Source organism: Pongo abelii, chromosome 9 (genome assembly GCF_028885655.2).
Source record: "Pongo abelii isolate AG06213 chromosome 9, NHGRI_mPonAbe1-v2.0_pri, whole genome shotgun sequence".
Classification (NCBI taxonomy): domain Eukaryota; kingdom Metazoa; phylum Chordata; class Mammalia; order Primates; family Hominidae; genus Pongo; species Pongo abelii.
In genome coordinates, this window is record NC_071994.2 from 88845044 (window position 1) to 88860709 (window position 15666).

At 43.5% G+C, this 15666-nt stretch overlaps 1 protein-coding gene and 1 long non-coding RNA gene across 3 annotated transcripts in view; one reads left to right on the forward strand and one right to left on the reverse strand.

Annotated features, from left to right (window-relative positions):
• Positions 1-10875, reverse strand: part of ME3 (malic enzyme 3) — a 231188-nt gene extending 220313 nt beyond the window's left edge. Inside the window, exons 1-2 of one of the 2 annotated variants that reach the window (XM_054526171.2) lie at positions 10519-10875; positions 9982-10179 (exon numbers count right to left, since the gene is read on the reverse strand). In XM_054526171.2, the coding sequence (XP_054382146.1) occupies positions 9982-10179; positions 10519-10869 (549 nt within the window). In that variant the 5' untranslated portion in view covers positions 10870-10875. Of the gene's footprint in view, positions 1-9981; positions 10180-10518 lie in introns of those variants that run through there. The other variant, XM_024254749.3, reaches the window with a different exon arrangement.
• LOC129048947 (uncharacterized) overlaps positions 10712-15666 on the forward strand; it is a 34818-nt gene continuing 29863 nt past the window's right edge. The window contains exon 1 of the long non-coding RNA XR_008511655.2: positions 10712-10841. This is a non-coding gene — a long non-coding RNA (uncharacterized LOC129048947). The remainder of the gene's footprint in view (positions 10842-15666) is intronic.

Genomic DNA, 15666 nt, shown 5'->3' on the forward strand with positions numbered 1-15666 from the left:
TTACATCTACCCGCTGAATTAGAACTGCCCCTTACTAACTGGTCCTCACCTGCACCCCTCTTACACTGTAAGCTCCTTCAAGGCAGAGTATTGTATTGTATTGACCACGGTGTCTCCACTGCCTAAGACTAAACAGGAACTCAGAAAATGACTATTGAATAAATTAAACAAACAAATGAGTCTTGGGAGAATTACACAAAGTTAAAGGAGAGAAAAAGGCATCCAGTGATCTATAAAGTTCTCCCCAGCTCTAAGAATCTACAATTTTAACAGAGCCAGTGGAAGTGAAAAAAGCTAGTCAGAAGTCCACAGTAGGGAACAGGGAATACACTAGTTATTTCTCTGGAAAGGCCACAGCACATCAGACTTCATGCACTAGTCCCAAGTAAGAGGGAACCTGCACACTAGAAGTGTTAGTGCAGCATAGGGGATGAGCCGTAAAATCAGATGGCCTGGGTTCAAGACTCAGTTCTGCTACTATGAGTTTTATGACCTAGGGCAAGTTAGCTAACCTTATGCCTCAGTTTTCTCATCTGTAATATAAGAACAATTACAGTGTCTGAGAGGCTGAGGTGGGAGGACCACTTGAGGCCAGGAGTTCAAGACCAGCCTGGCCAACATAACGAGACCTTGTCTCCACAGAAAATTAAATTTTTTTTTTTTAATTAGCTGAGCATGGTAGCTTGCCCCTGTAGTCCCAGCTGCTTGGGTGGCTGAGGTGGGAGGATCACTTGAGCCCAAGAGTTCAAGGCTGCAGTGAACTATGATTGTGCGACTGCACTCCAGCCTGGGTGACAGAGTAAGACCCTGTCTCTAAAAAAATAAAAATGAAAATAAAATTTAAAACAGGAATAAGATAGTAACAGTGTCTACCTCAGAATGTTGTGGTATTGTATTAAATGGGTTAACATATATAAACTGCTTAAAACAATTCCTGGCACACTGTATGTCCTAAAAACATTAACTGTTATTACTTGACTTCCCTCCATAACGTTACCAAAGAAAACTCAGTATAATAGGAATCTGGATTGAAATCTTCAACACCTCTTTCAAAACCAGAGAAAGAAGAATGGAGAATGTCTATTTTGACTGGAACCCTAGCTCCACTGTACACTTGGCAATCCCTCTCCTGTTGGGGAAGTCCCTGGGCAGCCTCAAAACTCAGAAGCTATGCCGATTTGTAGAGATGTGGACTCCCTCCTTCAGTTTTCTAAAAGAGCAAAGCAAAATATAATGAAACAAAGGAATCAACAGAGCCTGCCTTCTCCAGAATTCCACACCACAGAGGAAGATGTTTCAGGACCAATTAAGTAATGGGCTTCATGTAGCTCACTACTAAACGATGACACAGAATCAAGACAAAATGCTTTTAAAAAATAATAATCTTAAGTTGCTGATCATTGAACTGTATCTTCTAAAGTCCCTCTAGTTTTCAAGAATCACTTTTAGAAAGCCAGTGCAGCTTTGGCTTTCTCTTATTCAGGTTTCTGAAAAGCTGTGGATCTATCAAAAATCCCTCTCCTCAAATGACTGGGTACATTTTACTCTTTACTGTGTCCTTTTGGTAGGAATTGTGTTTTAACTGGGCTGCATGGCAACCTTTCAGATACAAAATGAATGCATGCTTTTAACCACTGACCTCGGCACCCCCAACTGTAGGATATCCATCACATTTTCATCACAATCATAGAGCACCTTTTGTGCTCTGCATCAGAGAGGCAGTCGGATACCACCCCAAAGGATTTCCCGATATACTTTCTACACATCAAAGTGAAGGTTTTTGAAACTGACTGTAATCCATGTCTTTGCAAACAAAAGTGCTGCACATTAGTGATCCTTTTGCAATGGCCATAGAAATCAAAAGGCCTTTTTCCCCCCTCTCACTATAATACTGACATTTGGAAAGAAGAGAGTAGATGATAAAAAGAAACCTTTGGTAGAAATGACAAAAATGTGAAGTAAAATAAGGCCATAAACCTCAGGGTCCACAAAGGCCAGGAGAAATTGGAAACAGGGAGACTAGAGATGAGCCTCAAAGTGTCCAAAAAAACGCCATATATGGAGCCCAGACTTAGACTGACTTAAGATGTCAGTTGGCCCAGGTCTGGGCAAAACACATATTTCTGTATGGGATTTACCCTTCAGCGCTGCTGCTGACGTAATCTAGATATCGCTGTTTACAACTGCTTTTAGAACAGGCAGCAGGCTCCTCTGTTAACATTTTGTTATTACTTTATTGCCTCTAGAAGATAACTGATAATAAAAGCTTGAAAGGAGACTACTTCAGAGGGATCTCCACCTATATGTTACAGATGGGCCAGCTTCCCAAAGTTGGTCTGAGTATTACTTACTTGGCTCTAGAAACAATTCCCAACAGAAACTGTAACCTAAAATTGAAAAGAAAATGGAACATTAAAGGAAAAGTACATAAAGAGGAAATAAATCTCCCATAATCTCACTGACATAACACAATCATATTCACACATTTACTTCCAAGCCCTTTAATATTTAAATCTTTTTACAATAACATTCATGAATATACAGTCTACTTAGTATTTTGCAATTTGAATTAAGCATTCATTAACATAAGCCAGTGTTTCTAAAGTCTTAATAATGATTACACAAATGCTTACTTAACACGATATACTTTCCTTGGAGGATGATTCAATTATTTACAACATGCCTATGAGAAAACACTTTCTGAGTATCATCTTCAGGTTCCAGGAACAGCAAATCTCCCTCTTGTGTTCCGGGCACCCCATTCCATACTTCCTTGATTTTCAGACCCCTGGGAGAGGAGGCTCTGAGTGGTTTCCTTTTACTTTTATAGGGGTCCTACAGAAGAGTGGAAATACAGAAATTCCAAGCAGGGATGAAGTCTCCAAGGACTCAGAGTGGAGGGTGGGAGTTCCAGGAAGTTAGAGATGCTGACAGATGCTGGGGTCTCCTACCTCTGGTCTATTCCCTAAACATCTCCTTTTGTGTTTTCCGTGGGCTTGAGAATTGTCCTTGTCCACCTCTGGTTCCAAGGCATCACCTGTGTCTTCTGAATAGGAGCTCCTTCTTTCCTGGGCTCTGCTTAAAGCTGGAGATAAACAGTTAATATCTCTGTGCTGTGCTCCTCCAGCACTTCATTCTGTAGTGGGCCTCTGGGCGCCCAAAGGGCTGATGTAAGATGTATACACACTCCAGATGGGCATGTCAACACCACAGATGGGGACACTGGGGGATGAGAGTCACCAGGGTGAAAGAAGGGGCCTTGGCAAAAGGCAGGGGGAAGGGAAGAGATGAGAGGAGGGAGCCTTAGCAGATGTCTCTTTGAATGACTCGCTCATTCACTAACTGCTTACGAGCACCAACTAAGTACCTGTGATACATCAATGAACAAACAGAAAAAGTCCCTACCTAAGTGGATCTTAAGTGAACAGACAATAAGCAATAGACATACTAAGCAGTTAGATAGCATATGAGGAAGTGTCAAATACTATGGGGGAAAGTAGGATGTGTAGGGGGAGCAAGAAAGTTGAAAGGACTGTTCATGACTTCACATGCATTGGTCAAAGCAGCTTTTATTGAGAAAGCAAGAAACTTTGAAAAAGGGAGGGAGTTAACTATGTGGCTATGGAGGGGTGGTGTGCTCTAGGAAGGAGGATCAGTCAGTGCAAAGTCTGGGTAGGAGCACAACTGACTGAGGAGGCCAATGGGGATGGGGCAGTGAGTGAGGCAGAGAAGAGTAGCAAGAGATGAAGTTAGAGAGCGTCAATGTGAAAGGCATCGTGAAGACTTGGATGTGGCCAGGTTTTAAGCAAAGAGTGACATGTTGAAACTTAGTTTTAAAAGAAATCACCCTGGCCATTGTGTTGAGAATAAATGAGAGGAGCTAAAGGGAAAGAGGAGACCAGCCAGGAGGCTGCTGCCGGCATTAAGCAGAGAGATGCTGGTGGCTTCAATCATTGGGGACCCATGGTGAACAGGGGCTGGATTCCAGATTTAGTCTGAAGACAGGGCAACAGGATTTTCTGGTGGATTCCATAAGGGGTCTGAAAGAAAGAGAGTGGTTAAGGATAGGACCAAGAGCTAAGCATCTAGAGGAGAAGACTGAAGAAGACTGGAAATTGGGAGATTAATTCAGAGGTTCCTGCGTAATCTAGATATGAGATGGCAAAGGAGTGAAAAAGGCTGATGGTAGTGGGGATATAGAGAAACAGATAAATTTTTAAAGGCTGGGGTAAAATTGACAGAGTAAAACAATGAAAGCTTCATATCAACATTTTGTGGTAGTATCTTCAATTTCCATTTTCCCTTTATTTAATAATGTAGAATTTTTAGCTGAATACATGGGTACCCAGCCAAAGATTACATTTTCCATGTTTTCTTGCAGCTAAATGTAGCATATGACCAACTTCTGGCCAACCGAATGTAAGTAGAAGTGATATTTATAACTTCCAAGTTGTGCCCTTAAAAGGGATTTCCCCTTCCCAATTGGCTTCTGGGTGGAATTGATAGCAGAGGTGAGATCTGTCATCTTGGACTTTGAAATGTAAAATGCATACTGGATGGCAGAGAAATAAAGTCAAACCACACATCAACTCATGATTGCTTTCCCAGACTTGTTCCTAACAGAAAAATATACTTCTATCTTGTTTAAGCCTCTGTATCTGGGGTTCACATTGTTGTCATTGCCTAACCTGTAGCAACTAATAAACATTCTTTGCGCTGTTCTAAAAACAAAGCCCCAATACCAATACTTAGTAATCCTGTGAAGCTAGGACAGTATTCAACAAAGAGTTTGATTTCAACCTGCCTCTGCTAGTTTGTTCCAACATATCTGAACAGTATTTGAGCTTCAATGCCCTGAGTCATTGCACAAGCTCAAATCTAGAGTAAATTGCCACTTATGGAGCTAATATTTTCCCAATAATCCACTGCTTCTCTCAACTAGAAGGCACAATTCTACATCATACCTGAAGCAGAGGTCTCGAGAAGATATATTATGTAATCTGCCTTCCGGCATCACCAATAAACTTCTAATTATCCATACAACACACTTAACATCTCCTGATTGATTGATGAGCCAAGTCCATGATAACAACCTCCCCTCATCCAAAGAAGACGAGATCAAGTTCTAAGCTAGCAGAGAACAAAATCATATACTTTATTCAAAGGCAAATCCTAGCTGTGTAGAAGTCTAATAAATCATCATTGAATACAGAAGGGATTCAGCTGAAATCTGTGCAGTCTCAGATGTACAGCCAACACTGCAGCACTGTCCATCAAGCCTTTGCAAGTTTACTGCTCTAAATGTATCAAGTCCACCTGGGAAGGCCATCACCCGTGGTGCCTTGCAGTCTCTGAGGCCCCACTACCTGAAATGTCCTGGTCCACAATCACGGTGACTTGACTAAGCACACTTTCCATTCATTCTTTCCCTGACTATCAAGCTCAAGAGATCAAAAAACTGCAGAGAAGCAGGTGAAGGATCAGTGGAATTTCATGGCAAAAAAAAAAAAAAAAAAAAATCACTGCTGGCGCACACGGATCAAAGGGGGAAGATTGGTGTGTTCTGGGAAATAATGCACCCCTTCAGTTAAATGCCCTGAAGTCTGGGAAGATGAGAGTCAAGCAGGTGCATTTCCTTCAGATGGGCCATATGTAGGCATTTATTTAGGCAGCAAGAGCATTGGGCTAGCTGTGAAGTAGTGACATTCAGATTAATGAAGTTGAGAGGAAAGGGGCCATGACATGATTGAAATCATTTAAAGAACAAATATTTATTGAGCATTTCAAGTCAGACAGAGATAATGCCATGTGGCAAGACAGTCTCTGTCCTCATGGTCTAGTGTGGAAGGCAAACCAAGCAGCCATTGTAGTAGTGTGCTCAGTGCCAGAAGGAAACAGTGTGATAAGACAAATAGGAGGGGACTCAGATCTAGTTTGGCAAGTGGAGAATAGGACGGCTCTTCCTAAAAGACACTATAGGTAAATGGAGGTCAGAAATATGTTGATGGCCCATCAACATGTTGCTACACTTATGGAATGGGGATGGCATCTTCCTATGAAGGTACCCCTGTGAAGTGGGGCTGATAGTTGCCTATTTAATATGAGTAAAAGAGGGGTCATATAACCAAAGATTTACTCTGTTGCCAAATCCGTATGGACAATAGAAGAGGTCATTACATAAATTTTAGAAGGCAGAATATTAGTTTTAAAAAGAAAAATAGAAGCTCATGTGTAGTTAATTTGCATCATTTAGAAAATCTAGACTCCTGGAGGGAGCTTGGAATATCTAGTATCAATTCTGTCACCATCAGGAATATGCCTATATCAGTCTATGCAGTTGTGAATTGCCATCATTATTCAGTAGACTCAAATACAGCAGGCAGGCTGCCTCTGTCCACTTCTATGACCAATGATAATCTCTGTGGAGTTGCTTGGCTTCTTCCTTGGCTTGTCTTTTCTTTGGAAAATGAAAATGTTGGATGAGAACAATGATTTTCAAAAACTTTTTGTTACTACAATCCACAGTAAAAATAGTCATTTTACATGCTGACCTGATAAAATATCCATCTTTATTAACTTCAATGAATTTGCTGTTTTTCTATTTCAAATACATTTCTTTAAAAAAATTGCTGGTAGATCCACTAAGCTAATTTCATGTCTCATAGTTTGTAACTCATAGTCTGAACAATTCCAGACTAGATCATCTCTGAGGGGCCTTCCTACCCCCATTATGGAAATCATCCTAATTATCACCTAATATTTACCACGTGGGGGCTGTCTCCTATGATCCTCAAAGCAGTAGTGTAACACGGGCAGAGGAGCTTATGAGATTCATCACAGATCACATGGCCAGAGCATGATGGAGCTGGTTCCAGAACCCAGTGAATGAAGAATAGCAGCAATGCCTGCCCTGGTTGGCACCTCTTCTCTCAGATAATTCCATCTCCTGACCACCCTCTGTCACACAGCTGCAACTGAAATGCCACTCCTAATCTGTCGAAATGAGATGCAAATCTAGTGAAGACATTCCAAGAATTTAATGTTAATTTTTGTATTAATGCCCTTGCTAGATCTTTCAGGCACTACCGCATGCCAAACACAGGTGGATGAATCTTATTATCTGGCCTGGAAGGGCTCTCCTTCTAACAGAAAAAAATCCACCCACAGACCTGAACACTAAGCACAGCACTGAAGACTCTTTCAAAACTGCACTTCCATTTTGCTTCCTCAGTAATAACCTCATTGTTCTACTTAACCTCAGCACTATCTTCCCACCTGGCTGATGGAAAGTACCAAGGCTCAAGCCTTCCATGGAGACTCTCTGAGCCCTGGAGGACAACAGAACAGCCAGAGGGTGGCACTCCAGTGGGAAGAGAAGGGCACTCACAGTACCTCCCAGGAAGTACTCCCTCTGTCGCTCTCCTTCTGTCCCCAAGGGTGAGTGAATAGGGGATGCCAACAGGCTGTCAGCCTCCTTCTAGATACCCTTCTTATCCCAGACAAGCATCAACTGACTTCAGGAATATATAAAAGATGCTGTTTAACATCATGGAAAGTTCAGGTCCTTAGATTTATGGATAACACCTGTATTAGTCTGGTTCTCACACGGCTGTGAAGAAATACCCAAGACTGGGTAATTGATAAGGAAAAGAGGTTTGATTGACTCACAGTTCCACATGGCTGCAAAGGTCTCAAGAAACTTACAATCATGGCGATGGCACCTCTTCACAGGGTGGCAGGAGAGAGAATGAGTGCCATCAGGGAAAATGTGTCAGGCACTTATAAAACCATCAGATCTCGTGAGAACTCATTCATTATCACGAGAACAGCATGGGGGCACCACCCCCGTGATTCAATTACCTCCCACGGGGTTCCTTCCACAACACGTGGGGATTATGGGGATTACAATTCAAGATGAGATTTGGATGGGGACACAGCCAAACCATATCAACAACTTATTTATAGTACTTGGGAGAAAAAAATTTACATCAGAGGCAAACGACAGGGGTAAGAGTGATTTCAGGGGACCAAAACCTAGGTTTTAAAAAAAGGCTTAAAGATCTTCCTTCATTTTCTTAACTACTTAACAAAGCAATAAATGCTGGTTGGTAACATGCCAATAATTCTAAGGCAATTATTTTCACAATGATTGGAGCCTGTAGTGGGAATTTATTGTTTTGCTTTCTACATCCATTCCTCCTCCTTCTGATGACACTATCCATATTTACTGTGAGGATCCATATTCCCTTTATTCCAAGCCAGATGGTGTGGGTGGCCCTACCTTAAACCCTATTTTAACTCCAGGGGTGGGCTCTGACTGGCTTTAATTACTGGTGATTGGTTTTGGTTTGGGAATGGGAAGAGAGAATCTAATCAGAGTCAATAAGGCAGAAGGATTTGCTTTCTGAGGCGTCAGAGAAAGGGTATTTTCTCTTCCCCAAGAGCTACCAGAATAAAAGTATCTTTCTATTCCCGGATGATGTGATGTGAGAACAGGAGATGGAGGACTGTGGCAATAATGAAGTGAGAGATTTCACTGAATAGAGCTTGAGGATGAAACTGACCTTGCAGAGAGGCAGAGTAGAGAGCCAGAGAGAATCTGCATCTCAATGCCATCTGGGCTTCTGGTTCAAGCCCTGCCTGCAACCCTTCCTCTAGATTCTTTAGATAAAGGAGCCTTTGTGTGCTTAGGCCAGTTTGTATTTTCTAATGCTTACTAGCAAAGTAATTCAAGGTGATAACAAACACCTTGAACACTTTGGAAAGTGGTAGTGTCCAAACAATTTAAGGTTTCTTTTGGAAAGAGCAGGAGTCCAATGTGATAGAGGTTGTTTTTTTTTTCCTTAGCTGCTTCTATTAGTTCTGTAGGAAACAGTCACAATACTTCACATTATATAGTTGTTCCTACTTCTCAAAAACATCTTTTCCACACAGATTGCCTCACCTGAATTTCACAATCCAGAGTCAGAGCAATTATTAAAAAAAATTTATTTTGCAGTAATTGTTATTCAGCACTTTATACAGTTTAAAATATGATTTCAAGTTCAGTGATTCATTTTATTGTCACAATAACCAAATGAGATAGAAATGGTGGGTCTATCATAATATCTGTTTTAGGCTGGAGAAAGTTGAGCCTCAGATAAGTTAAATGAGATGTGTGAGTTAATTTGAGGAGGTAGGGGAAAACAGGACTAAATCTTAGTCTGTTGCTTCTATTTCTCTCATCCAATCCTCTGAACCAAAGATACTAAACTCTGTTCCCAAAAACAAATACAAAAGGGCTAGCAGTGGGTTGAACTTGACCAAAGCACTGGAGATCTGGATTCCAGTGGCAGAGTCAGAACTAACTAACTGGTGACCTTGGGCAAGTTTCCTTTGTCTTGTTTTTTGTAAAAGAAGAGGTTTAAACTAGGATCCCTAATGCTCCTGCAAGCTCTAAAATTTCTATAAGTCTAGACTTTTCCATCCTTGCTCTCAAATTAATCTTTTTCTCAGAATAATAATCATAACCTTATTTATTCTCCCACTGGGTACCAGGCACTGTGCTAACGTACCCCCATTTTCTACCCCCATTTTCTCTTTAGATCTCACGACATTCCTAAGACAATTATATCTCTTTTACAGATAAGGAAACCTAGGCTCATGCAGGTTAAATGAACTGCCCAAGACCAATAACATTAGTAAGCATCAAGCGGAGAGCTGATCGCAGGTCAGACTGACCGCGAGGATCTAAACCTGGTCTGTGTTGTTACTGCAGAAGAAATTAGGCTCCCTGCATTACTGGTCGCCTCTCTCCACGCATAAAAGGGAGAGGAGGGACAAGAAAGCCAAACCAAGTCACAACAAGCCCCTGGAAGGCAAAAACAGAAAAACCGCTGGAAGGGCGCCCGGGAGGATCCTTTCTCGGTCCAGGGGGCGGGGCGCAATTTTCCCGCAGCCACGGGATCGCAACGCGGGCCGTCCTGCCCTCTGGCCCATTACCTTGTTGAGATGAGGGTTCCTGGTGACATCGTATCCGCGCTTCTTCAGGGGCACAGGGCGCGCCGGGCCAGGCTTGGAGTGGCAGCCTTGGGCGGACGCGGTGGGTGCCCAGCGCGGGAGGGCGCCGCAGGCCCGGCCCGGCCAGGGAGCCAGCCGCGTGCCTGTCCCCAGCGCGGCACCCATGGTCCTTGTGCAGACCTGGCATGGGAGAGAAAGCAAGGTCAGGGCCTCCTTCCAGCCAGCCAGGACCCACGCGCGCTGCGGGGCACCGGGCCTGATCCGGGGACGCGCCCTCTGGGAGAGGGCAGGGGCTCCCAAAGGGTTAAAGGTTCCAGCCCCCGCCACTCCTCGGCTGCCACCTGCTCGGCTCCGTGTGGTACGCCAGGCCTAGCCAAGAGCCAGGCAAAGCGAAACCAAGCCCTGGAAGCAGATCCGGTGCGGGTGACAGCCGGCGCCACCCCTGCCCCCATCCCTGTGAAAAAGAGGCGGCTGCGCGGCGAGGGGTCCCCGAACCCTTAATCCCGCGTGGTGGCTTGCCTCGGTCCTCTCCTTCCCTGGACCGCCTGCGCTGCTCAGGGAGCTGAGGTCTACGCGGTCCCGCTGCGGAGCAGGCGGGGTGAGGAGCTGCGGTCTGTGAGTCCTCTCCCGCCAATGGGTGGACCGCGCTGGCGGCCGCGAGCTCGCGGAGCTGGTGCGTTCCTGAAAGAGCGGTCCCACAACCTTTGTTCTCAGTGCCTGGCTTCCCCTGAGGACGCGCGTGGGGCGCCTCAGCACTGCGTGCACGTGGTTTTCCCCAGTGACAAGAAGCAGCTCAGAATGCCCGCATGAGACTCTCCATCTTGGCAAGACTAAATGCACAGGTGGGGATTTGCGTTTAGGGGTCAGCATAGCCTCGCACTCTCCCAACATTCGGGGAAGGGCGTGCCTTCAGGATTTGGAGTAGAAATCCTCAGGCATTCGGTGCTCAGTGTTGCCTTGTGCTGTCCAATATAATAGCCATTCGCCACGTGTGGCTATATAAATGTAAATAAATTAGTCTATATAGAATAAAATTTAACATCCAGTTCTGCAGTCACGCTAGCCACATTTCCAGTTCAAGAGCCACTTGTATGCAGATACAGAACATTTCTGTTTTTGCAGATACTTCTATTGAGCATCGTTGATATAGGAGCCACAGTTACTAAGAGGACTCCTGAGGACCCCATGGAGCTTACCATGAGTTATTGGGGCCAGACAGGGATCTTGGGGTCATCTAGCCCCAAACTTAATTTTATACTTTCTCCACACAGTAGTCAGGAGATTCCTTTTAAAGCAAACACTTTGTTGTATGTGGAATAAAATCCAAACTTTCAGGGCCTACAAGATTTCCCATAAATTGGCTCTTGCCAGCTTCTTCAGACTTATCCTACTCTACTCTTTCCTTCTCACTGATCTCTGGCCATACTTGCTCCTGCCTGTGTCTTCACCCCACTTGGTTCCCTCTCACTGCAGAGCCTTTGCACTTGCTATTGCCTCTCCTTGGAAGGCTCATACTCCAGCCTTCCAAACCACTGCTTCATTCCCACCTCTCAGTTCTCCACTAAGTTGTCAACTGGAAGGCCTTTCCTCTATTCCATTCAATGTCAGCCTGCACTAGGAACTATAGAGTGAAGGGGTTTTTCTCTTTAGAGAACTTAACACAGTCAGTAGTGCGCTTGTTTTTCTGATTTTTTACTGACTATCTCCTGTCTAGAATGTAAGCTTCATGAGGAGAGACTCTTTTCCTGTGAACCTGTGTGTCCTCGCTGCCTAGCTCACTGCCTGGTATGTAGTTGCACAATAAACAGTTGTTAGGTGAAGGGAAGTGACAGCCACTTTCATAAGGATCGTGAACCCTTAGACTTACTGACAGACAGGTGGCACGGTCCTGTGCTGACACCCCTTCAAAGCTCCCCATGCCAGCATTAGCCCCGTTGTAAGTACCAAGCAGACATCATGGCACATAATGTGCTAAGGGCTGCTCCTGCCTGAGTTCAGGATTCCCTCATCCCTTCAGGAATAATTGTCTCCTCCTGCAGTCTCTCCCCTCCCTGTGTAATATCTAATTTTCCACTTGAATGATCTACATAAAATAGTTATTTCCAAAACAGAATTACAATTACCTGGTAGGAAATAAGGATGGGGCAAAAAACAGTTTTCCAGGCCCCATCCATGAAGATTCTCATCCAGTAGGGTTTACATCCCTGAAGTCAGGTTTACTCTTGGACTGCATATTTACATAAGCTTATAAATGCTCTTTTTTTCTGCCTTAAACAAGTTTGTGTCAGATGTGTGATTGTGTGCAACCAATAGTATTAACTAAATCCTTTCAACGCTATTTTTATATTGGCACTTCTTCCCACCAGTTAACATCTTTGGGGGGCAGAGATCATGTGTGTTTCCATCTTTGGTATCTAGTGCACACAAATAATTGGAAATTGATTGTTGAACCAGTTTGCTCTTGCTGAATACAATGACCTTTCCCTCCCCTGGAGGATATTTAATAGGTAACTTTAGTCATTTGAAACCAGGATGTAAACAACAAAGGTTTCCAAACAAGCAAATATAATTTTTATAGCATCAATTCAATAAAGCTTGTACAGTTTACATATAAAAGTCTCTCACATGTCCTCACCTTTGGCCTATATTCTCTTAACCCAGGCATAATTCTACAACGTTGTTGTGTGTGTGTGTGTGTGTGTGTGTTTGTTCTTTGGTGACAGGAAAGGAAAGGTTAAAGGCAGGTCCACCAGGAGCAGTGACAGAAGGCAGTAGCAAGAGGAGGTGGCTTCTCAGTTCCATACAGTTGTCCAGGGACCCAGGTTTTCTCTTTTGCCGCTGGGCTCTTCTTTAGCTGTTGCCCGCCTCTACACAGCGCTAACACCATGTTAGCATCCCAGCCGTGGAGAGGGGGAACAAGGAAACAGAGGGAAAGCAAATCTATTTGTTTTTTTAATTGAGACAGGGTCTCACTGAGTTGTTTAGGCTGTTCTTGAACTCCTGGGCTCGAGCAATCCTCCTACCTCGGCCTCCCAAAGTGCTGGGATTACAGGCGTGAACCTCCGTGCCCGGCCAAAGCAAATCTATTTTATGAAAGTTGTATATATTACTTCTACTCGCATTCCATTGGTAAAAACTAAGTCACACGTTCATATCAAGCTACAGGGAGGGCTGGAAAATATTGTTTGTAGTAGGAAAGGCATGTATGTGCTCTACTAAAGTTCAGTGGGGAGTCTATTACTAAAAGGAAGAAGGGGAGAATGGCTCCTAGGGACCACTAACTAGAAGTCTAAATATAATACTCATTTTCTGTTGAAGTGCTTAGCCTGTAGTGGGTGATCAGAAACTGTGAGCTGTTTTTATTGGCACGTGTGGTTTCCATTTCTGCTTTCGTGGCTACTTCCTTACTTTTAGAGCTGAATATAGGATTTCAGAGACCAGGTTCAGAACCATGGAAACATTACAGAACTTCTTCCAACTCCATACAACTCTGACTTCCTTAGCCAGCCAGGAAGTTGGCTTGTGATCTGGTGATCTGGTCCAGCACTATATAGAACTAATGGGTCTCCATAATTTGTCTTGGCCCCTCTCCTTTCATATCCCATTTACTGACTTCTGCCGTCATTGTAATGATGCTTCTTGGGATGGCAGAGAAGGAATCTCATTCCATCTCCTCCAGCCAACAGTTCCATATTCCAGGTATAGTTAATACTTTTGCTTTTCCATTTTGATTACAGAGAATTTAAATATCTACCTGTTTCCCTACTAGACTGTGAATTCCTTGATGACTAGAACCACGATTTATAATTCTTTGCGTCTCTAGTACCTGGGAAAGTACCTGGCACTTAGCATTAACTCAGTTTCTTGAATTAAATATAATTATGGTTCAAATTTGTGCATAACCTTCCAAGGAGTGGAATTAATTGAAACTAAATTTGGTACATTGTTAAAAGGGCACAAAGTGGCTTCAAGACAGATTTTTAACTCAGCTATCTTAAAACAAGATCTCTTATCTTCTGAAAGCAATGTTAATGACCTTACACATGGATTTTAAAAAGGAGGTGAATATAAAATTCATTATTTTTCAGTTAATCTCATTACTTCACAAACTTATTCATAATATTCTATACAACATTTAATGTTCATGATTGCCCCAAAGAACTCTTGAAATTCATATTGCTGCTAGTAATATTTGTAAACACTTCAACTCTATCATTATTATTATTATTATTTGCAGCAAAGGAGAATTATGGGGATCATTTATTTCTTCCTAGTCTGCATACTCATCACTCTGCTTATGTGCCCTGAACTCTGGGCCTTTGCTCAGCAGTTTCCTCTGCTTCCACCATCTGCCAGTTGAAGCCCTGTCTGTCCTTTACAATTCCACTCAAACACTACCTCCTCCAACGAGCCTTCTGAGAGTCCCAACCAACAGCTTACCCTCCCTCCCTGATGCCCACAAACTCTGCTATTTTTATCTCTCCTATTCACTTTTATTGCACTTTTGAAAATCTCTCCTATTGTGCAAAAAGGCTCATAGAAGTGAACAGCTTTAAATCCAGATAATCTGGACTTTACCAGTGAGTGACTTTGAGCATTTTATGTGACCTCTTTAAGCCTCACCATCCTCATGGATAAAACTGAGATCCTAACATCACTTCTCACATTGTTTTTTGCTGGATTTATTTATTTATTTAAAATGCATTATAGCATACACTTACCACCTACATGCCAGGCACTGTTCTAAGCACTTTATAAACACTAAGTCATTTAGCCTCGTGAGCTATTATGCCATTTTGTTCAGCTCCAGATCTACCTTTTTCTACTCTGGCTTATGGCTGAAGCTTGGGCCCTATAAACCCGTTCTTTGGCAGCAGGGTTCCTGTTCATTTCTGCCAATAGGGGGCGCTAGAGGGAGACTGAGGGCTGGAGAGGGGAAATTTTCTCCTTTCTGTTTGCTTGCTGTTGGTTCCCTGCAGCATCCGCCCAGCAACAGCCATTTACCCGGCATCAGCCATTGGGCCCAGCCTCCAGCCCCCTTTCACAGCCTAGAATCAGGCTTCCCAGGCTTCTGCAGACTTAGCAGCAAGTCTTTTTCACCTCAGGTCCAGCTTCTGATGGTCCAACCACTTCCCTTTGTTTCTCCAGCCCTGGAGATGGAATCTGCGTGCTCCGGTTACCACCTGTGATTGCCTCAGCATGCCTTTTCTTCTCATCCAGCCCTCCAGCACCTGGGAAACCAGTTCTTTATATTAACTTCCTCTTGTTGAGATATACTTTGTGTGGTTCTGTCTCCTCAACTGGACCCATCTGTTATAGATTGGTACCATTATTATCCTCATTTTACAAATAAACAAAATCGAGGGAAGTCAAATAACTCACCTGAAGTGGGCTGGGATTTAAACCCAGGCTCAGGTGCCATGGTGGTCCCAGGACACTAAGGGCTCGTGTTTGTAAAGTGCTTGGTCAGGCCTGCTGCATGGCCAGCACTCAATGAGCAGTGGTTCTCTGATCTCCAATCGTGATCCTCATCACCACTCTTCAGCCTTTCATCCTACCCAACACCTAGGACAGGGTGTGTGCAATCAATGCCTACTGAATTGAGTCTGATTACCTAAATATGAGAGGACTGTGGCATAGAAGGGGCTTGAGTTAAAAAAGGGCATG